Source organism: Bombina bombina, chromosome 11 (genome assembly GCF_027579735.1).
Source record: "Bombina bombina isolate aBomBom1 chromosome 11, aBomBom1.pri, whole genome shotgun sequence".
Taxonomy (NCBI): domain Eukaryota; kingdom Metazoa; phylum Chordata; class Amphibia; order Anura; family Bombinatoridae; genus Bombina; species Bombina bombina.
The window spans coordinates 36,785,777-36,810,346 of NC_069509.1; the positions used below are offsets into that span (position 1 = coordinate 36,785,777).

The 24,570-nt window shown below is 41.6% G+C and overlaps 1 protein-coding gene across 1 annotated transcript; it reads left to right on the forward strand.

Annotated features, from left to right (window-relative positions):
- Positions 1–530: 530 nt before the first annotated feature.
- LOC128642062 (uncharacterized) lies at positions 531–24,530 on the forward strand. Its single transcript, XM_053694718.1, has 12 exons — positions 531–2,329; positions 5,082–5,193; positions 8,788–8,881; positions 9,213–9,267; positions 12,485–12,625; positions 14,681–14,841; positions 17,255–17,353; positions 17,480–17,625; positions 17,798–17,969; positions 19,792–19,904; positions 23,387–23,471; positions 23,638–24,530. The coding sequence occupies exons 1-12, from the start codon at positions 2,068–2,070 to the stop codon at positions 23,692–23,694; spliced, it is 1,497 nt and encodes a 498-aa protein (XP_053550693.1). The 5' UTR covers positions 531–2,067; the 3' UTR covers positions 23,695–24,530.
- Positions 24,531–24,570: the final 40 nt, after the last annotated feature.

The following is a 24,570-nucleotide window of genomic DNA, read 5'->3' on the forward strand; positions in this document are numbered from 1 at the left end:
CTATAAACCTAGGAACGCCCTCCAGACCGCGATCAAATCCAGGAAGCGCAGAAGGCTTCAGGACAGCCATTGGCTATGACGTTCTATTCCGTCATAACAGCTCTAAAGCCCAGTGTAATTATGACGGAATAGAACGGCATAACGGAGTTAAAAGGTTAAATGAACATAAACAATTATGTGTAGTAAAAAAACAAACTTTGCAGTACACTTTGTGTATAAAATGATTAGTTGTTAACAAGTTGATGATATGTGTAAAGGTTTAGTTTCTATAAAGTAAATGGGGGCCACAATGCTGGAACAAAGGTTTTCCCCATCTATCTCTTCTGCTGAAGACAATTAGCGACAGGTATAAAATAGGCAATACAATAATTACTTTATCAATTCTATACAGCCCTGTTTGCACACTCTCTTTTATTGCTTTTTTATGCCTGTCCCTAACTGTACTCAGCAGAAGAGATAAGGGGAAAACTTAGGTTCAACATTGTGGCCTCCATTACTTTATGGAAACAACTAATGTATTTTAAAAAATATATCTACAGGGACATAAAATCCAAAAATGTTTTTTTATGATTTAGACAGAACGTGCAATTAAACAACTTTCCAATTTACTTTCAATAAGTAACCTGCTTTGTTTTCTTAGTTTCCTTTGTTAAAAAGCATACCTTGGTAGGCTCAAGAGCACCAAGGCACTACAGGGAGCTAGCTGACGATTGGTTCCTGCACATATACGGCTTCTGTCATTGGTTCACCCTATGTGTTTAGCTAGCTCCCAGTAATGCATTGTTGTTGCTTCTTCAACAAAAGAATTAAGCAAATTTGATAATAGCAGTAAATTGGAAACACATTTAAAAATATATACGCTATCCGAACAATGAAAACATTTTTGGGGGTTTTTGTGTCCCTTTAAAGGGACATGAAACCCATTTTTTTTTCTTTAAAAGATAACTAACTTTTATGTTTTTAAACACAAACCAAACGCATATAATCAATAAAAAACACAAAGTAAAACTTACTGACCTATAATTTTTGAAAAACGATGCAGCATAACGCTATAACAATAATATTTATTTTTCTCCTTTGAGTCACAAAATTCGTCCCCCAAATATCGGCACTAAATGTTAGAAATCAATAACCTATCATATGGAGACTTTATGCATATCATTAAATGACGATTAAGTCCTACTTTGCATGCGCATAGAAATCATCTAAATTGCGCATGCGCATTTTAAATGACTGATGCCGAAATGTATTATCTTCCATGCAGTCTTTCAGGGAGTGAGGTTTTAGGTGACGTTGCGCAATCGCATAGCTGATTAGAAGCGCCATATTCCAACCAGGGTTGTCAGCCCGGATTGGACAGGAGATAACGATACCCATGGAATGGGTTTGGAAAGATATTAATTATTGAAATAAGAAATCGTCTAAACGGTAAGGATCTCATAAGGAGAGTATTTAGCAAAAGTGCTTGTTTAGAATAGTTAGTTCATTTTATGCTTTACAGTGGCCCTTTAATCATTCAGATAGCGAATACAATTTAAAAAAATATTTCCAATTTACTTCTATTATCAAATTCACTTTGTTCTCATGTTATTCTTTGTTGATGAGATAGCTAGATAGGTAGCATGCATGTGTCTGAAGCACTAAATTACAGGAAATAGTGCTCCTGCTAATGTACAACATTGTTGCAAAATTGCTGCTACACTCCTGAGATTACATCCCTGCTTTTCAACAAAGGAAAACAAAGATAATTTGATAATAGAAGTAAATTGGAAAGTCGGTTCCAATTAGTATAATAATAATCTAGCCCATTACAGAGAGTAATTATTGTACTGCTATTTGCTATGGGGACTTTATGTCACTGCCCCTTTTGTGTAACTATTGTTATATAAGTGACTCACAGGAGGACTGGGTTATTTATGTAACTTCTCTCACACACAATAACCCACGAATGATTTGACCACTAAACGGCGCCAGATTTAAACCTAAAGTCCTTACGTGTCTATGTGACCCCGCCCCTGACTTACACGTTTACACGCCAGGCCACGTTGTAATTCGTATTTGTGTGGAATGCTGGGATTTGTAGTTCTTAGCGTGATCAATTTCTTTAGCGTGACAGGGGCTGTTTTTTGTTTGGACTGCAATTCCCGTCTTTCTGCTCGGCATTTATATAGTAAAATTAACCGGTGTTGTGCTTTTAACAGAGGCTCAGGTATGTCCGGGAAGGTGAAGGTGCGAGCTGCCGCCAATGCGGATGCCCTAGCCGGTGCCGTGTCTGTAAACGAGCGGATCCTGCGGGACTGTCACTCGCTGTACATTGACCCCGAGAATGGTGAGTGACAGCTGCGGCCTGCAGGGGCTGTACACTGGCAGCCCTGCATTAAAGAGTACTGACACCTCGCTTCTCTGCTGCAGTCAATTTCCTCGCCGAACCCGGTGTACTGAGAAGTACCCCCCTGTCACCCCTGTGTGCTGAGGAGCATTCCACCCCCTGTCACCCCTGTGTGCTGAGGAGCATTCCACCCCCTGTCACCCCTGTGTGCTGAGGAGCATTCCACCCCCTGTCACCCCTGTGTGCTGAGGAGCATTCCCCCCCGTCACCCCTGTGTGCTGAGGAGCATTTCCCCCCCTGTCACCCCTGTGTGCTGAGGAGCATTTCCCCCCCTGTCACCCCTGTGTGCTGAGGAGCATTTCCCCCCCTGTCACCCCTGTGTGCTGAGGAGCATTCCCCCCCTGTCACCCGTGTGCTGAGGAGCATTCCACCCCCTGTCACCCCTGTGTGCTGAGGAGCATTTCCCCCCCTGTCACCCCTGTGTACTGATGAGCATTTCCCCCCCTGTCACCCCTGTGTGCTGAGGAGCATTTCCCCCCCCTGTCACCCCTGTGTGCTGAGGAGCATTCCCCCCCTGTCACCCCTGTGTGCTGAGGAGCATTCCACCCCCTGTCACCCCTGTGTGCTGAGGAGCATTTCCCCCCTGTCACCCCTGTGTACTGATGAGCATTCCCCCCCGTCACCCCTGTGTACTGATGAGCATTCCCCCCCCTGTCACCCCTGTGTGCTGAGGAGCATTTCCCCCCCCTGTCACCCCTGTGTACTGATGAGCATTCCCCCCCTGTCACCCCTGTGTACTGATGAGCATTCCCCCCTCTCCCTGTCACCCCTGTGTACTGATGAGCATTCCCCCCTCTCCCTGTCACCCTTGTGTGCTGAGGAGCATTTCCCCCTCTCCCTGTCACCCCTGTGTACTGATGAGCATTCCCCCCTCTCCCTGTCACCCCTGTGTACTGATGAGCATTCCCCCCTCTCCCTGTCACCCCTGTGTACTGATGAGCATTCCCCCCTCTCCCTGTCACCCTTGTGTGCTGAGGACCATTCCCCCCCCCCCCCGTCACCCTTGTGTGCTGAGGACCATTTCCCCCCCCCCCTGTCACCCTTGTGTGCTGAGGAGCATTTCCCCCCCCCTGTCACCCTTGTGTGCTGAGGAGCATTTCCCCCCCCCCTGTCACCCTTGTGTGCTGAGGAGCATTCCCCCCCCCCCCCTGTCACCCTTGTATGCTGAGGAGCATTTCCCCCCCACCTGTCACCCTTGTGTGCTGAGGAGCATTCCCCCCCCCCTGTCACCCTTGTGTGCTGAGGAGCATTTCCCCCCCCCCCCTGTCACCCTTGTGTGCTGAGGAGCATTCCCCCCCCTGTCACCCTTGTGTGCTGAGGAGCATTCCACCCCCCCCTGTCACCCTTGTGTGCTGAGGAGCATTTCCCCCCCCCCTGTCACCCTTGTGTGCTGAGGAGCATTCCCCCCCCTGTCACCCTTGTGTGCTGAGGAGCATTCCCCCCCCCTGTCACCCTTGTGTGCTGAGGAGCATTCCCCCCCCCCTGTCACCCTTGTGTGCTGAGGAGCATTCCCCCCCCCCCCGTCACCCTTGTGTGCTGAGGAGCATTCCCCCCCCCCCTGTCACCCTTGTGTGCTGAGGAGCATTCCCCCCCCCGTCACCCTTGTGTGCTGAGGAGCATTTCCCCCCCCTGTCACCCTTGTGTGCTGAGGAGCATTTCCCTCCCCCCTGTCACCCTTGTGTGCTGAGGAGCATTTCCCCCCCTGTCACCCTTGTGTGCTGAGGAGCATTTCCCCCCCCCGTCACCCTTGTGTGCTGAGGAGCATTTCCCCCCCCTGTCACCCTTGTGTGCTGAGGAGCATTTCCCCCCCCCCCTGTCACCCTTGTGTGCTGTGGACCATTCCCCCCCCCCCCCCGTCACCCTTGTGTGCTGAGGACCATTTCCCCCCCCCTGTCACCCTTGTGTGCTGAGGAGCATTTCCCCCCCCCCCCTGTCACCCTTGTGTGCTGAGGAGCATTTCCCCCCCCTGTCACCCCTGTGTGCTGAGGACCATTCCCCCCCCCCCCCCGTCACCCTTGTGTGCTGAGGACCATTTCCCCCCCCCTGTCACCCTTGTGTGCTGAGGACCATTTCCCCCCCCCCCCTGTCACCCTTGTGTGCTGAGGAGCATTTCCCCCCCCCTGTCACCCTTGTGTGCTGAGGAGCATTTCCCCCCCCTGTCACCCTTGTGTGCTGAGGAGCATTTCCCCCCCCCCCCTGTCACCCCTGTGTGCTGAGGAGCATTTCCCCCCTGTCACCTGCAGAGCATGATGCCCCTGTGTGTGCTGCAGAGAATTTCCCCCTGCCCTGACACCACTTTGTACTGCAGAGCATTTCCTTGACACCCTTCTTAGAGCAGACCAGCCCACCCAGACTACCCATTTCTACTGCAGAGCAATCCCCGCATTGCCCCTTGGTGCCAGTAAGCAGTTTGTTCTTCCTCCCCGATGCCCCTTGGTACTGCAGAGCAGTAGCCCCTGTCACCATGGTGCACCCACACTCCCTGTGTATTCCAGATCATGTCACACTGATACCCCTGTGCTACAGATATTATGTCCTGATATCCTACTAGATTGGAGTATCACACCCCCTAACACTTGTGAGCTGCAGACCACTGATATTGCAAAACATAAATCCCTACTTCCCTTTAGTCTTCTTGACTTGGGCAGCTCTCTTTCTGCAGAAAATTGCGCCTAATTAAGTCCCTTTACAGGCCTCATCGCTCTTGCATCCCACCTCAACCTCATTTTTCTGCCTCCCCGTAAGAAGATCACAGCGATGATAATGGGGAATCACTCCGCTGGAAAGAGTAGTTTCATCAACTGGTAAGAGACCACCAATGTTGCTGCAGAAATGTTATAGTCAAAGCTGTTCTGTGCCAGTCCAGATGAGGCTACAGCTGTTAATCCAAGTAGTGCACTGCTGCTCCTTCAACAAAGGATACAAAGATAATGAAGCAAATTTGATCATAGAAGTAAACTTGAAAGTTGTTTAAAATCACGTGCTGTATCTGAATCACAAAATAAATGTTTTGATTTTCATGTCCCTTTAAGTTGCCTTCTGCCTCTTCTAAACATGGGCACAAACCAACTTGTTTCTCTATCATTCATTAACCATAAGCCAGCTCAAGTTACTCTAGAAGATTTGACAGCAAGCTAAAAAAGGCTTCCTGTCACAGCCGTGCAAGAGGGTTGGGGTCTCTACAGGAAGTAATTGACACTGCATAAATTTAGTTGTTGTTTTTTTAAAAAAAGAAAGGGTAAAATACTTTTTTTTTTTTTAAATAATACATATTGCACTGCTTAATGCTTTTTTATTACTTCAATTAAGAATGTTTTATATCCCTGTTAAAGGCACATGAAACTTTTTATTTTTTTCATGATTCAGACAGAACTTGTGATTTTAAACAACTATCCAATTTATTTATCTAGGTAAATAAGAAGTCTCTAAAGACCTGGAGATATTAGTGGTTGGCAAAAAGTCCAAGTTGGACCGGTGCTTAAGTTTTAAAAACAAATATATAGATGTGTAAATACATTGAAGAAAAACCAGAACGTATAATTGGCACTCTTGCCTAGAAGCAATGAAAAAATAAGTAGCTGAGTGTATTTCATCGACCACACAGACATAAATTCACCAAGAAAATGTGAGTAGCAGTTAACCCTTTAACGCCGTTCTATTCCGTCATAATTACACTGGGCTTTAAAGCCGTTATGACGGAATGGAACGTCATAGCCAACGGCTGTCCTGAAGCCTACTGTGCTTCTCAGATTTGATTGCGGTCTGGAGGGCGTTCCTAGGGTTATAGGGACGCCCCCCAGTCCCGATCCAATAGTTGAAATCTCGCGATCGTCTGCACGATCACGTGATTTCAATTTGACTACATCGGAATAGTTGTTCCGATGTACACACTTTAACCCCATCAGGAAAGGGTTAAATAACACAAATGTATTAAATACAAAAATAAACATAGAATGAAAGAAAATGTATAAATGAGAAATCAAAAGCTGCTTATCCCCTATACCTGTCAAAATAGGGGTGAGTCCTACTAGGGTGGTAGATAGAAAGTGGTACCGTTTACCAGTATTCCTCATGTGTCCAAGGTAAAGTAAGATAACATCTCCCTTGTGGTTGTCCTCAGGGGCTTCAGGAAGCACAAGTGGTCCGGTGCAGGGTCTAACTGTTCAGGAGTTTAAAGCGATATAAAACCCACATTTTTGTTTCTTTCATGATTCAGATAGAGCGTGCACTTTTAAGCAACGATTATCAATTTTACTTCATTCTTTGTATCTTTATTTAAAAAGCAGGAATTTAAGCTTAACGTGAGAGTCAATCTTAGCGTTGTACAAACGCTAGGATTGACTATTGAAAGAAATAAAGGGGACTTTCATTAATGAAGTATAAGATACCTCATGTAGAAAGCTCCTTTATTTGTTTCAACCGATCGCCGCTCTTAGCTGCTACAGCAGCCTACGGCTAAAAACATATTATGATAAGCGGTGACGTTTTCACCCCTTAGCCAATAGCCGGGCGATAAATCCGGCTTGGCGCCCATGTGAGCCGGATTTACCGCACGGCTATAAAACATTTTTTAGCCGTGGGCTGCTGTAGCAGCTAAGAACGGCGATCGATTGAAACAAATAAAGGAGCTTTCTACGTGAGGTATCTTATACTTCATGAATGAAAGTCCCCTTTATTTGTTTCAATAGTCAATCCTAGCGTTTGTACAAGCTAGGATTGACTTTCACTTTAAGAGCCAGCCCATTTTTGGTTCGGCACCTGGGTAGCGCTTGCTGATTGGTGTAACCAATGTAGCGACCAATCAGCAAGCGCTAACCAGGTTGCTGAACCAAAAATGGGTTTATATTCCTGCTTTTTTTCAAGTAAAGATACCTAGAGAACTAAGAAAAAAATTATAATAGGAGTAAATTAAAAAGTTGCTTACAATTGCATGAGCTATCTGAATCATGAAATAAAAAAATTGGTTTAATATCCCTCTAAAGGGCCACTAAACTCAAAATCTTTCTTTCATGATTCAGATAGAACATACAAATTTAAACAACGTTACAATTTACTTCTATTATTTATTTTGCTTAGTTTTTTTAGATATCCTTATTTGAAGAAAAAGCAATGTACATGGGTGAGCCAATCACATGAGGCTTCTGTGTGCAGCAACCAATCAGCAGCTACTGAGCATATCTAGATATACTTTTCAGCAACGAATATCAAGAGAATAAAACAAATTAGATAATAGAAGTAAATTAGAAATATGTTTAAAAATGCATTCTCTTTCTAAATCATGAAAGAAAAAATGTGGGTTTCATGTCCCTTTAAGGCTCCGAAATCTGTAAACCAGCTTGGGAGAGACACACTAACTGCTCAATGTAAAGCCATGCAGTCAACTCTCATGACAGCTTATTGGGTTAGCCAATAACATGAGGTGTATATATGTGCAGCCACCAATCGGCAGCTCCTGAGCCTACCTAGGTATCCTTTTCAACAAGGGCTACCAAGACAAATAAACAAATGAGATATTACAAGTAAATTAAAGTTGTTTAAAATAACATGCTGTATCTGAATCATAAAATAAAGAATTGGGTTTCCATGCCCCTTTAAGGCACGAGTGTCCAGTTGTTATTAAAGGGACACTCAGGTTTTATTACATTTTCATGATTTAGATACAACATGTAATTTTAAACAACTTTCCAATTTACTTCCATTATAAGAAAATGTGCACATTCTTTTATATTTACACTTTTTTTAATTCACCAGCTCCTACTGAGCATGTGCAAGAACTCAGACTATACGTATATGCATTTGCGATTGGCTGATTGCTATCACATGGTACAGGGGGAGTGGAAATATACATAACTTTGAAATGTGTTAGAAAAGAATCTACTACTCATTTGAAGTTCAGACTAAGTGCTATTGTATTGTCTTGATATCTTGCATTTGTTGATTATGCAAATCTACTGTGTTTACTGGTCCTTTAATGGAGGACCCGTCACTAATTGTGAGATGGGTCAAGTGCCATATTACATTGCAACAACACTTATACTAAAGGCAATGCCCCAGAATAAAATTAGATAAGACATTATAGTTTAAAATGACATCTGGGCCTGTGTGCACTTGTGAGAAGGAGCCCACAGTCACTGGCATAAACCATCATTCACATTCATACCCCATCATTCACTCAATGTATTAAGTGTAAGGCGAAGGTGAATTAGCTCCTGGGGCAGAAGGACAAAGTGTAACCAGATAAATAGAAATGAAGTAATGCTGTGTTTTGCTAAAATGCTAACCAATTACAGCGCTGTAGTTTGTAGCAATGTCTGTTGTTTTCTGCTTCTTTCATGAGCCTGAGTGACACAGAATTAAGCGGTTTCTCTCAATTTACAACAAATTCTTCTCTCTCACAGGTATATAGAGGAGCACATTCAAAGGACTGGAGTCGCAATTGAGACTCAGGGATTTGCCTTCATAACCAGTGGCCGCAAAAGGGAGTCTCTAACTGTAAGTGTACAGTGCGGTACCCTCACTCAAATTGTATTGTCACTCTCCTTTTGTTCTTTCAATCAAAATCCAAATATCTGTTTTAGGGAAGCACTTTACCTTCATTGTCCACCAATCAGCAGAAACACTGAATATCTTTATAATGCTAACTTCTGCTGTAGCTAAGCACTCTGGGTAGTAACATGCAAATGAAGCACCCAATGTGTTTGTTTTCCCCTTTAAACATGGGTTCCTGACCATGTGTGTAGCACATACAGCTTTTCTTGGAATCACAGCACAGAAACGTGAGATACTGTTTGTGACGGTTAATTATGTTTAATTTTGTTCCCAGGGTGATGCCACATTACAGCTTTACCCTCACTTCAAACCCCTGCAGTCCTTCCACGGTGAGTGGTCTTTCTAGATCTGCCTATTCTCATGTACTCATCTTGCTCCCATCTGTATCGTGCCGAGATCTGATGCTGGGTGCCAGCACACAGACAGCGATTGTCACCTGCATGACTTGTTTGTCCAGTTTGCTCAAATAGGCAATGGGTGTGCAGGATTTTCTTTGATTGCAGCAGTTGCTTAGTTGTCTGCAGAGGCAATTAATGTACAAGAAATAACGACACTTGAAAAATATAATTTAATACTGTCAGGAGAGTAGTAGTTTTCTCCACATAAAATGATGGCAGCCAGGTGGCGTTATGAAGTAACCAGGTGGGGGCAGTGTAATATTTTATACTATATCATTCTCAGCTATCCAAAGCACAAATTAATTGCATAATTATATACAGTATGTATGCATAAACACATACACACACTTTTTAATATTGGCTAAAATTTTATCCAAGTTATCAGTAAAATCAGCCGGGTGGGGCACTCGCTTAAAAGATCCTGTGGAGAACACTGATGTATACTCTAGTATTTTCAAAGGGTCTATCCCTGAATTGCTCTTGATTTGCAAAACAAAATAACATTGGGAATAGTAGATTTTTTGCTTTGCAGAGCTTAATTGCCACTATGCATATATAAAACATTTATTAACGTCCATTTAAAATATTCTTCGTCCTAATTCTGAGAACAATTTCTGTTTCTTCAAGAAACATCAGAAATGGGGGCAGGATACAAGACTGTAAGAGCAAGTGATAACTTATTCTCATTGGGTAACCTAGAAATACAGCTGGATTGTTTTATAAACTAAAGTGCTGGTTTATACAGGGACGTTGACAAGTTTGTGGTCACTTAGACATTTTCTAAACATACATGAAATATAGTCGCTGACAATGTTAGAAATAATGAATTTTAAGTAAAATATTGTGTCCTTCAGTCTTTGTTTTTGTCCCAGAAACCTCCATGTGCAGCAATTATAGCCTTGCAGACTTTTTGCTTTAGGTCATTGTCCTATTGTAGGAGGAAATTGGCTCAAATCAAGCACCATCTACAGGGTATGGCGTGATATGGCGTTGCAAAATGGAGTGATAGCCTTCCTACTTAATGCTCCCTTTCACCCTGTATAATTCTCTCACTTTACCACCACCAAAGCACCCCCAGACCATCACATTGCCTCGACCATGCATGACAGATGGTGTCAAGCACTCCTCCAGCATCTTTTTATTGGTTTTGCATCTCACAAATGTCCTTCTTTGTGATCCATACACCTCAAACTTACATTTGTATGTCCATAACCCTTTTTTCCCATCTTAATCTGTCCAATGTCTGTCTTTTTCTTTGCAACTCTGCCTAGAATCCCGGAGTCGCCTCGTCACTGTTGACGTTAAGACGTGTTTTGTGGGTACTATTTAATGAAGCTGCCAGTTGAGGATTATGAGGTTTCTCTCAAACTAGACACTAATGTATTTTTCCTATTGGTCAGTTGTGCCCGGGGGCCGTCCACGCCTCTTTCTATTCTAGTTAGAGCCAGTTTGCGCTGTTCTGTGAAGGGGTAGTACACCGCATTGTATGAGGTTGTTTCTTGGCAATTTCCCACATGAAATAGCTGTCATTTGTCAGAACAGGAATAGACTGACAAGTTTCAGAAGAAAGTTATCTGTTTCTAGCCATCATGAGCTTGTAATCAAACCCACAATTACTGATGCTCCAGATACTTAACTAGTCTAGGCCAGTTTTATTGCTTCTTTAATCAGCACAACAGTTTTCAGCTGTGCTAACATTATTGCAAAAGGGTTTTCTAATAATCAATTCGCCTTTTTAAATGATAAACTTGGGTTAGCAAACACGAGGCATTGGAACGCAGGACAGATGGTTGCTGATAATGGGCCCTCTGTTTGCCTATGTAGATTTTCCATTAAAAATCTGCCCTTTCCAGCTACAATAGTCATTTTATAACATTAAAGGGACAGTCTAGTATAAATTTAAACTTTCATTATTCAGATAGGACTTTTAATTTTAATCAGCTTTCTAATTTACTTTTATCATCAAATTTGCTTTTTTCTCTTGGTATTCTTAGTTTAAACTAAACCTAGGTAGGCTCATGTGCTAATTTCTAAGCCTTTGAGGGCTGCCTCTTATCACAGGCTTTTTAAATCTCTTTTCAACACAAAGAGACAGAAAGTACAGGTGGGCCATATAGATAACACTGTGTTCAGGCACAGGGGGTTATTTAAGATTTAGCACAATACAATGCTAAGTTTAAGACAATAGATAATAAACAGTCACAGTCATGTGATCAGGGGGCTGGAAGAAGGTTCCTAGATACAAGGTAATCAGAGGTAAAAAGTAAATTAATATAACTGTGTTGGTTAAAGGGACACTGAACCCAAATTTGTTCATTCATGATTCGAATACAGCATGCAATTTTAAGCAACTTTCTAATTTGCTCCTTTTATAACATTTTATTCATTCTCTTGGTATCTTTATATGAAATGCAAGAATGTAAGTTTAGATGCCGGCCCATTTTTGGTGAACAACCTGGGTTGTTCTTGCTGATTGGTGGATAAATTCATCCACCAGTAAAAAAAAGTGCTGTCCACAGTTCTGAACCTTTAAAAAAGCTTAGATGTCTTTCAAATAAAGAGAGCAAGAGAATGAAGAAAAAATGATAATAGGAGTAAATTAGAAAGTTGCTTAAAATTGCATGCTCTATCTGAATCACAAAAGAAAAAAATTGGGTTCAGTGTCCCTTTAAGCAAAACTGAGGAATGGGTAATAAAGTAATTATCTATCTTTTAAAAGAATAACAATTCTATGGTAGACTGTCCCTTTAACTATGTCTACACTGTCTTTCTGATCAGTTTTATGTTATTTTAACTGACAAAAAAATTGCTTTTCTTTTGAAAACAAGGACATTTCTACGTGACCCCAAACTTTTGAACAATAGTCTAGTTACCATTCTGTTTTAGAATATGACACCCATAAAGACATCTCAAATCAGTTAATATAATATTACAAGTTTATAATCTCCTAAAGATTCCTTCAAGATTTTATTTGGATTTCACATATAAGAGGGTTGTTGATTGACTGCAAGTAAATTTTCAATGTTTATTTTAGGTTTTAAATTAGTTTTATTTACAATTTCTACATACGCTTCCTGTGACGGTGAGCTTTTCTATTTTTACAGCTGCAATAATCTCTCATATTTGTATCCCAACTCTATCCCACCAGGCGTGTCTGAATACCTCTGCACAGAGATTTCCACGTCGCGGCAAAAGAAATTCAGTTTGGTAACGTTTGTGGACACACCAGGTCTGGTAGATGGTGACATGAAGTACCCATTTGATGTGAACAGAGCCCTCCTGTGGCTGGGTAAGGATACTGCATGTGTCATGTAATCTCATCAACCAACCCATGCACACACAAATACACACCGTCTTGGCTCCTAATAATTTACATACACAAGTGTATATTCCTGTTAAATGTATAAGGAATATATATATATATATATATATATATATATATATATATATATATATATATATATATATATATATATATATATATATATATATATATATATATATATATATATATATATACACACACCATAAAATAGACACTTGTGTAGAAAAAAAGTACACTATTTTTGTGTGTGACATAAAGTGCTATTGTGCCCTTAATACAAAAGTTTAGAAGAAAAATGTTAAAGGGACATAATCAATATAAGATTTCATGGTTCAGACAGTATGTGATTTTGACTTTTTAGTTTACGTCTGTTATTAAATTGACTTTGTCTTGTGGCATCCTTCATTGAAAATCATACCTAGGTAGGCTCAAGTGTGCAATGCATTTTGGGGTCGTTCTCCTGTAACTAAGCACAGCCGGCGTACAGAGGGAGTTCCCTGGTGATTTTGTGTTGCTGGTCTTTATATGCTTAGGAGTCATGGCAGCCCACTGTACATAACACTGCCTGTGAGATCTGCATATAGAACAGTATCAGGGTACCTAGAACATTGTATAATACTGGCTTTATTTTTGTTTATGTCCCTTGAAGTGAGAACTTTATCTCCAGTGGTAGAAACTTTCCAGTTATGCGGTTTGTTTGTTTTTAACACTTAGAGAATTTTCACACTGTATATAAAGGGACATTCTACTTGAGAATATTTGGTTAAAAAGTTATATAATCCCCTTTTTTTTTAATCACCCATTCCCCAGTTTTGCAAAACCAGCACAGTTATATTTAATATACTTTTTACCTCTGTATCTAAGCCTCTGCAGACTGTATCTCAGTGCTATTTAAAGTTTTGCGTTTTAGCCAATTAGTGCTGACTCATGCATAACTACACTTGAGTGAGCACAATATCATCTAAATGGCACACTTGAACTAGCACTGAAGTTGTTTAAAATTGCCTGCCCTCTCTGAATCATGAAAGTTTAAATTTAACCTGACTGTCCCTTTAACAGACTGGTGACTGAGATATGTGTGTTTTAAAATTACATTTTTAAGGGTAACTGTTTAGTCATAATGTGCGTATTTTGTTAGTAGATAAAATCTAAAGGTCAAAATTGAAGTGTGCTTTTTCACTTTTAAATAGATTTTTTGCAATTTTACTTCCATTAGCAAAAACGTTTCTAGTAAAGATTACTGTTTTTCAAAGGCATACGCACATATGCTCTGAGGGCGTGCACCAGTAATCAATCAAGCTCAGCTGATGGCGATGTGTATAGTACAGGGGAAGACATAATTTGTGTCATGCAAGCCACTGCTGACTCTCTGAGAAGATGTTGTGATTGAATACTGGTGCACGTGCCCCTCACAGCATATGTGCGTATGCCACAGAAAAACACTAATAACTTTTACAAGAAACTTTTTTGCTGATGGAAGTATATTGCAAAAATGCTTCTATTTAAAGCTGAAATGCGCATTCAGTTTTGACCTTTCTATCCCTTTATTCCAGTAGCACAATACAGAGCCCTATGTAACGTTTTTATATTAAAGGGACACTGAACCCAATTTTTATCATTCATGATTCAGATAGAGCATGCAATTTTAAGCAACTTTCTAATTTTAATTTTATTATCAAATTTTCTTCATTCTCTTGGTATCTTTATTTGAAATGCAAGAATGTAAGTCTAGATGCCGGCCCATTTTGTTGAACAACCTGGGTTGTTCTTGCTGATTGATGGATAAATTCATCCACCAATAAAAAACTGCTGTCCACAGTGCTGAACCCAAAAAAGTTTAGATGCCTTCTTTTTCAAATAAAGATAGCAAGAGAACAAAGAAAATTTGATAATAGGAGTAAATTAGAAAGTTGCTTAAAATTGCATGCTATATCTGAATCACGAAAGAAAAAATTTTTGGGTTTAGTGTCCCTTTAAGCATTTTACTGCATGTCATCCCAAGCTGTTTGTCTGTCATAGGTGAGCTCTGCGACCTGGTCCTAGTTTTCTTTGACCCAATGGGACAGGCTCTGTGCAAACGGACTCTGGACATTGTAGAGAAGATCAATGAGAACCATGGAGAGAAACTGCGCTTCTACTTATCCAAGGCTGATGAGGCTGGAGGGGAAAGTGACAGGCAGGTAAAGATACCAGCTGTGGATTTGCAGAAGTCAGGGAGTGGTCTGCTGGAGAAATGGAGGTTCGATTTGGCTACAGACAGAAATGAGAATGCTCGTAGCCAAGAAACGGGGGTGGGGGCATCCATTTTGCTAGAATTTGATAATCTAGTTCACAAAGCTGAGCTAATAAAATACTATATCATGTTTTAGAGAATTTCCTTATTGCACTATGGCCTGTCTATACCGTGGTGGTTAACGTCAGCTCTTGACTAATTTACTTTTGCTGCTCAGCTGAAATGAGCAGGTTATTGGTAGATATGTACATTTGCAAAACCCTATTGGTCCAGCAGCGCATTTCCTCTGCAGGAACCTCCTGTGCAAGGGTTAAACCAATCTGTATAGACAAGCAGAAGTGCAATGCATTAGAGCACTTTTTTTTTTTTTATTGCAGGTTTAGGTCCATTTAAGATGTATAAGTACGTTTAGCGTGATTCCGAAGATCTATAGAGAATTAACAGTTCCACCAATAGCCTACATATTGGTATTCTGTATTTTATTTACAAGATGGCAGTCTGCGTCAAGTAGAATTTTAACTCATTTGAGAATATTCTGCAAATAAAGGGCTAGACTACAAGTGGAGTGTGAAATATATTTTACGAACACGATATTTACGCTCCACTGAGTAATACCAGTGCATACAAATGTGCGCTGGTATTACAAGTTGAGTACAATGTGAATTCAAGCTCGTGTTTGCATTGCTGGGAAGCATTGCGCTCACAAGAGCGCTCTTCCATAGGCTACAATGAGAGCCTTGTTCTCATGCCGTGAGACACGGCATGAGAACTAGCGCAGTGATGGCAGCATATTGTAAATATATATGAATATATACATTTTATATTTGTGTGTGTGTGTGTGGGGCCTATTGTTGCACAAACAGGGCCTGAAGGTGTGTGTGTGTGGACCTGGTGTTGCATAAACAGGGGCTGAAGGTGTGTGTGGGGGGGGGGGCGGTGTTGCATAAACAGGGGCTGAAGGTGCGTGCGTGTGTGTGGGGCCTATTGTTTCACAAACGGGCTGAAGGTGTGTGTGGGCCTATTGTTTCACAAACGGGCTGAAGGTGTGTGTGGGCCCGGTGTTGCATAAACAGGGGCTGAAGGTGTGTGTGTGTGTGGGGGGGGCGGTGTTGCATAAACAGGGGCTGAAGGTGTGTGTGTGGGGGGGGGGAGGCGGTGTTTCATTAACAGGGGCTGAAGGTGTGTGTGTGTGGGGGGGGGGGACGGTGTTGCATAAACAGGGGCTGAAGGTGTGTGTGTGGGCCTGGTGTTTCACAAACAGGCTGAAGGTGTGTGTGTGTGTGCCTGGTGTTGCATAAACAGGGGCTGAAGGTGTGTGTGTGTGTGCGCCTGGTGTTGCATAAACAGGGGCTGAAGGTGTGTGTGTGTGTGCCTGGTGTTGCATAAACAGGGGCTGAAGGTGTGTGTGTGCCTGGTGTTGCATGAACAGGGGCTGAAGGTGTGTGTGTGTGTGCCTGGTGTTGCATAAACAGGGGCTGAAGGTGTGTGTGTGTGTGTGTGCCTGGTGTTGCATAAACAGGGGCTGAAGGTGTGTGTGTGTGTGGGCCTGGTGTTGCACAAACAGGGGCTGAAGGTGTGTGTGTGTGCCTGGTGTTGCATAAACGGGCTGAAGGTGTGTGTGTGTGTGTGCCTGGTGTTGCACAAATAGGGGCTGAAGGTGTGTGTGTGTGCCTGGTGTTGCACAAAAAGGGGCGGAAGGTGTGTGTGTGTGCCTGGTGTTGCACAAACAGGGGCTGAAGGTGTGTGTGTGTGCCTGGTGTTGCACAAACAGGGGCTGAAGGTGTGTGTGTGTGCCTGGTGTTGCATAAACGGGCTGAAGGTGTGTGTGTGTGTGTGCCTGGTGTTGCACAAATAGGGGCTGAAGGTGTGTGTGTGTGCCTGGTGTTGCACAAAAAGGGGCGGAAGGTGTGTGTGTGTGCCTGGTGTTGCACAAACAGGGGCTGAAGGTGTGTGTGTGTGCCTGGTGTTGCACAAACAGGGGCTGAAGGTGTGTGTGTGCCTGGTGTTGCACAAACAGGGGCTGAAGGTGTGTGTGTGTGCCTGGTGTTGCATAAACGGGCTGAAGGTGTGTGTGTGTGTGTGCCTGGTGTTGCACAAATAGGGGCTGAAGGTGTGTGTGTGTGCCTGGTGTTGCACAAACAGGGGCTGAAGGTGTGTGTGTGTGTGCCTGGTGTTGCACAAACAGGGGCTGAAGGTGTGTGTGTGTGTGTGTGTCTGGTGTTGCATAAACGGGCTGAAGGTGTGTGTGTGGGGGGGGGCTGGTGTTGCACAAAAAGGGGCGGAAGGTGTGTGTGGGTCTGGTGTACAAGTGTTGTGGATTGTTGGCTGACAAGTAACAATAATTATTTCCCTTCTGCCAGAGGGTTCTGATGCAGATTGTCCAGGAGCTGTGTAAACGACCTGGTTTGAACAAATGTGGCTTTGACATGCCAACCATCTACATACCCAACCCCAATAAGGTGAGGTATTTCTGTATGCAAATGTAACTTACTTTTATGTATCCATATTTAAGCTAAATGTATCTGAGAATTAAATGTGGAGTCCTGGAACTGTAACTTGCACCACCTGATTGTGTCCCCTAACAGCCGGTACGCTGCATTAACCAGATAGAGGAAGTTTGCAAAACTATAGAGAAGACCATCACACAGACAGTCCAGACCACCCTGAATACTCTGGGAAAAGACTGCCAAAGACTGACCGAGAAGATCGAGACCACCCTGCGTGAAGATGAGTGAGTTTCCTTGGTTTATTAAACCAATTTAGTCCACGTAACACACTGCTGGGTTTTACCAGTCATTCTGCCCCCGGGAAAATCTGTTCTGTAGGTGACTGGCAGTGATGAGTGACCCTGTGTGCCATTTGGTAGAATGGTTTGACTTTGATGCTTGTCTTCCTTTTCCCAGTGACACTGTGCGAGAGAATCGCCGCTCTCGTGTACGTGGCTGTCTCTTCGGACTGGGGGGTCTCATGCTTCCCTTCTTACTTTTTGCCTCTGCTCTATTTGGAACCACCTCTCCGGAGTTGTGGAATGCGCTGCTGGGGTCTAGCGGAGCTGAAACTCTGGAAATCTATCTAGTAAGTAATCACATTATATGCTGGAATTGGGAAGGCGAATGAGACTGAACCTGATAAGTGAGTGCAGAGTGAGAAACCCACTGACATCTTTAACCTCTTGCTCTGTAATGTATGACAACACTCTGGCACCCAAGGGGTTAAAAGAGCTAACGTATGTGGCTGAGCATACACCATTAAAAAAATTATGATGATGATCTATGTATTAACTCCTTTACGGGGAAAAAGTCTTTCTTGAGAGCTACAGAGAACTGGTGGTCCTGAGCAGGGGAACTGGGTTTAACTCCTTTGTGAGGGTTAAATACATACAGTTCCATGTTAAAGGGACATGAAACCCAAATTTTTTCTTTCATGATTTAGAAAGAGCATACAATTATAAACAACTTTCTAATTTATTTCTATTATCTAATTTGCTTCATTCTCTTGATATTCTTTGCTGAAAAGCATATCTAGATATGCTTAGTAGCTGCTGATTGGTAGCTGCACATAGATGCCTCCTGTGATTGGTTCACCTTGTGCATTGCTATTTCTTCATTAAAGTATATCTAAAGAATGAAGCAAATTAGGTAATAGAAGTAAATTGGAATATTGTTTAAAGTTGTATTCTCTACCTTAATCATGAAAGAAAATGTTTGGGTATAGTGTCCCTTTAAGTAGTGCAAATATAACAAGCTTTTAACAAATTAGAGCACACATCCTCAAACTTGGCCCTCCAGAGGTTTTGGAACTACATTTCCCATGATGCTCAGCCAGCTCAGGAAATGTAGTTCCAAATGTTCTGGTAAGAGGGCGAACGTTGAAAAAGAGCAAACCATGTCACTTCCTGTGACGTTTCATCAGCTGTTTCACACATTTTGGACATAATGCGCATGCGTGCCAGCGTCATCACATACCTGGCCGCATACGTCACTGCTAAAATATTTAGAGCTGTGAAATGCAGGAACCCTTTCTACAGCACATGCGTGGGATTTTGTATTACAAATGGGGGGTTTATGGAAAGCTGTTTAATAGCCTCCTCAGCAATATTCGGTACTCCGCCCCCCACTGCAACTACTCCCATTACTACTACTGTAAAGCTGAGTCTCTGTGCTCGTGCATGAGAAACATCCCCCGCCACTCGGCTATCGCCACTGCTTCTTCTGATGATACAATGCAGCTTTGCACGGAGACTCAGCTTTATAGTAGTAGTAGTGATGGGAGTAGTTGCAGTGGGGGGTGGAGTTCCGAATATTGCCGAGGAGCTTTCCATAAACCCCCCATTTGTGATACAAAATCCCACGCATGCGCTCTGAAAGGGTTCCTGAATTTCACAGCTCTAAATATTTTTGCAGTGACGTATGCGGCCAGGTATGTGATGACGCTAGCATGGATGCGCATTATGTCCATAATGTTTGAAACAGCTGATGTAACGTCACAGGAAGTGACATAGTTCGCCTTTTTCCAAAGTGCTCCCTCTTACCAGAAGACCAAAACCTCTGGAGGGCCAAGTTTGAGGATGCCTGAATTAGAATGTCATTTTTGCACTACAGTGTCCCTTTTTAAATATGGATTATTATTTTTTTATTATTATTTTATATTTGTAATGAGATGGATGTTTTGTGTCCAATGAAGAGAATGCACATGGATTTTAATTTATTTACTGAATGCAAAAAAAACCTCTAATTTGGATTCCCCATAAGAGGCTTTTACATTTTATATAACGTCCCTTTAACTTTTTATGAGTTAATACCTAACTGACATGCTAGATGATTCTTACTCTTTATATATTTTTTTAATAATTGAACTTTTTTTTTTTTTACAAATATAATTGTTTTCCATCACTCAGACTCCTCTCTTCACGCTGTGGTCGCTCATTCCGGAGGATTATGTGTTATATGTTTTCCTGGCACTCCTATTCTTGTCAGTGCTGTTCCTGCTGCTGGCGCAGAGATGCTTCAGGTGCGTGTGGGAGGGCATACGCACGTATTTTGACAACGCATTTTGAAACGGTTCTGTAAATAATGTTGGATATAATTAGAAGTTTGTTTTTTGTGATATCTATGGTGTGTTGTAGTTTTTATATATTTTTTTTACATTTTCTATAGTTCTGCCGAACGTAGCCACAAATCGGTTGCTAAGAGCTATCTCTTGGTATCGAGACTGAAGGGAAAAGGAGAGCGTTAGAGAAAAGACGGTAGATGGAATAATACAAATACATGCTTTAGACAGAGGGAAAAGTGTAGACTGTGAAAACAAAAAGGAAATATTACTCCTCAGCTGACTATCTGTATGTAGCCTCTCCCCAGTCAGAGGGAAGACTTGTGCTCTATATTTACCATGTACTAAGGCCAGTTTTGTGAGCTGCCAATCAATGAAACCGTTAAAGGGACATTATACACTAGATTTTTCTTTGCATAAATGTTTTGTAGCTGATCCATTTATATGGCCCATCTTGTAGTGTTTTTGTAGCAATGTATAATTGTGCTTATTTTTTAATAATGTGCTGATTCTCAGACTCCTAACCTAAGTCCCACAGTGTCAGATGAATACACACGTTTAGACTCCTGCTCCTGTTTGTGTAAGCTGTCATTTCATATGCTGGGAAGGGGGGAGTGTTTGCTCTTCTTGATTTCTCAGCCCCTTTCAGGTGGTCGGTGCTAAATTGGGAGCTTTTCCTTCTTTCTTTTTTTTTTCTGTTTTATACTGCATTTTTATATCAGTATCTGTGCATATTCTACTTTATAGTAGTGTCTATTACATGCAGTTATATGAAAATTGGTGTATACTGTCACTTTAATAAGGGAACCACACCTTGCAGTCTGCATTGTGTAGTGTTTGCCATTTTCTCTAATTAGCGGTTTCACTGCAGAGCCGCTCACAAAACTGGCCTTATAGGGAATACTGTCCACAACCACAGTTCCATTACTACAGTAGCTGAAAACCTAAAGAAATCTGCAGCGATAGAATGTCTGTTTACAGGGTAAAGTAGGGGGGGGGTTATAAACTATGACTGACTAAGTTCCGCACGAAACGCATAAGGACTCCTCCTCCCCTCCGTCCCTGTCTGATGTTTGAGTGTGGATTTTAACGGTTCCGAATAAACTGCCAGTTTTACCCTGATTCTTTGAGTACCACCTTCTCTCTCTTGTACGTAAAGCTGGGGGGGGGGTACTTCGTAATTTGCATATGCCAGATTTTGTTGGTTTCCCATAGTCTTTGTCCTTACTACCTTTTTATACCATAAATCAACAACCTTTTTTGTAAAAATGAATAAATGTTTCCGCAAATTACTTCTAAATCTACTACAGTGCTGCTTGAGGTCATAACCCCTTAGGGTATGTTGTGGTAGTTAAAGGAATAGTAAAGTCCAAATTAAACTTTCATGATTCAGATAGGGAATGTAATTTAAACAAATTTCTAATTTACTTTTATCGTCACATTTGCTTTGTTCTTTTGGTATTCTTAGTTGAAAGCTAAACTTAGGAGACTCATATGCTAATTTTTATGCTTTTGAAGGTCGCCTTTTTTTTTATGCATTTGACAGTTTTTCACAGCTAGAGGGCGTTAGTTCATGTGTTTCATATAAATAACATTGTGCTCATGCACGTGGAGTTAAAGGGACAGTAAACCCCCAAATGTTCTTTCATTATTTAGATAGAGAATACAATTTTTAAAAAGTTTCCAATTTACTTCTATTATCAAATTTGTTTCGTTCTCATGTTATTCTTTGTTGAAGGGATACCTAGGTAGGTAGCGTGCACATGCCTGAAGCACTACATGACAGGAAATAGTGCTGCCATCTAGTGCTCCTGCTAATGTATAACATTGTTGCAAAACTGCTGCCATATAGTGTTGTGGACACGTGCACACTCATGAGCTTACATCCCAGCTTTTCAACAAAGGATAACAAGAAAATGAAGAAAATGTGATAACAGCAGTACATTTTTAAAATTGTATGCTCTATCTGAATCATGAAAGAAAAAAAAAATGGGTTTTATGTCCCTTTAAGAGTCTGCACTTCTTGCTTGAAATGTAAGTCTGTCAAAAGCATTGACATAAGGGAGCCGTCTGCAGAAGTACATTAATATAACAATGTTTGTTATGCAACACTGGGGAATGGTACATAAAGGGATTATCTATCTTTTTAAACAATAACATTTTTGAGGTTTACTATCCCCTTAAAGGGACAGTCTACACCAGAATTGTTATTGTTTTAAAAGATAGACAATCCCTTTATTACCCATTCCCCAGTTTTGCATAACCAACACAGTTATATTAATGTACTTTTTACCTCTGTGATTATCTTGTATCTAAGCCTCTGCAAACTGCCCCCTTATTTCAGTTCTTTTGACAGACTTGCAGTTTAGCCAATCAGTGCCTGCTCCCAGATAATTTCACGTGCATGAGCACAGTGTTATCTATATGAAACACGTGAACTAACACCCTCTAGTGGTGAAAAACTGTTAAAATGCAATCTGAAAGAGGTGGCCTTCAAGGTCTAAGAAATTAGCATATGAACCTCCTAGGTTAAGCTTTCAACTAAGAATACCAAGAGAACAAGGCAAAATTGGTGATAAAAATAAATTGGAAAATTGTTTAAAATTACATGCCCTATCTGAATCCTGAAAGTTTATTTTGGAATAGACTGTCCCTTTAAGGGTTTTTCAGGCCATAATAGTGCAGGTCTCGCTGCAAGCAGCAGGACCACGATATTAGGACCGACCTCCCTGCTGCAGACATTCTGGAATAGCGCAACGAGACCTCGCTATCAAAAAAGCAATCCCCATTCAAAGGGTACATCACTGGTCATTAAGGGTTTAAATATGTATATTGTCTATAGTATAATTATTTGTGGTTGTGACTGCTGTATTGTTTATAGAAATACCAAGTACCCACAATTGTAAACAGTATTGTATCCTTTGAAGGGACAGGCTACTTAATTTTTTTTTATTATTGTTTAAAAAGATAAATAATGACTTTACTACCCATTCCCAGCTTTGCACAACATTGTTATATTATACTTTATAACCTCTAAATCTTTGCCTGTTTCCAAGTCCCTGCAGGCCGCCTTATGTCTCTGCTTTATTAGCCTTTTAAATCCAGACTTTGCTAGTTCATGTGTGCCATATAGATAACAGTGTGCTCACTCCTGTGGAGTTATGGAGGAACCAGCACTAATTGGCTAAAATGCAAGTTTGTGAAAAGCACTGCAGAGGCAAAACGTTTATTAATATAACTGTTGGTTATGCAAAACTGGGGAATGAGTAATAAAGGGATTATCTCTTTTTACACAGTAACAATTTTGGTGCAGACTGTCTCTTTAAGTAAACACATTTTCTCTGCATATGTGTGTTCCTGTTTCCTCCCTATATTAGTCAGGTCTCCCACCTCTTTGCCAGCCATGAAACCAGCTTGGGTTTGTATCTGTCTTTTCTCTGCAGATCACGCCAAACATTGACTAAGAAGCAGCGCCGTTACCTGCAGGATCGACATGCTTATGTGAAGGAAGTTGTGGAACAAAAGCAGGTAACGTGTCCTCACTATGCTGAGGTTCTGATCTGTGGGCTTGTTAGTCTGGTGCACGTGTCTGTGTGCTGTTTTGTGCCTGAGCCTCTGCACGCTCTCAGCCGCCTCCTGGTCTATCTGCCGGCCCCTACTCAGCCTTTCTTTGTTTCTTCTTTGTTTTTTTTAGAAAAAGCTTTATGAAGATTACCTGAAGCAAAGTGTAGGGGAGCATGACATGAGCTGACTCCAAAATACGTTGTACGTGGAAGAAACGCTCCAGGCAAAAGAAGTCCAACCACTTCTGTTACCCAGAAATCTATCTCACACTGCCATAACAGACTGTATTATGCAGGCAGCTCTGGCATTACAGGGGTTAAACCAGCTAATCTTCACGCCAGTGACACTATTGCAGCTATACCTCACGTGACTTTGGGAAACAATCCCTACTCCATAAATAGATATTTTTTATTATTATTATTTTAAGGGTTAAATCGTCTTCTTCTGGAAACACTGTCTAATTATGTTTACCTCTTTGCTCATGTGAGAATTAGTGCTGTTTTACCCTCATAGCACCAGCATTAAACTACTGATTATTTTTTATATATTTAAGGGCTACAAACGTGAAATTTACAGATAGTCTATTATACAAATGCATATGTAACTTTTTATTTTAGAATTGGTCAGCATTAAAAGCCGAATGATATCAGCACTTCAATAAAGCGGCAGTGTCTCCGCATTCCTGGCTTCCATTACAAAACACGTGCTTCTCTACAGTGATACGGAGTATTGGTGCTCTGCCTTGTATAGTGTGTAATAATATGCCAGAAAGTCCATAAGCTATTGACCTTGTAGCAGGGGTCTGATTGTTACAGACAGGAAATACAATTATGACCTAGTGCCTTTTTATACCAAGTAAACCAGATTGCGTGGGATCAGCCAGACGTCTATTAACACTGCCAGTATTGTGGGCATTGGAGGGGTAGATATGTCCTGTTGTCCCATTTGTCAGTAATAGTCTTCCCCGTGTGATCTTATTTGTGTGTTTTGTACATCAAAATAAATAAGTTATTTTCAAAAAAATTTCCGGAGTATATTTTTTTTTTTTTGGGGGGGGGGGAGT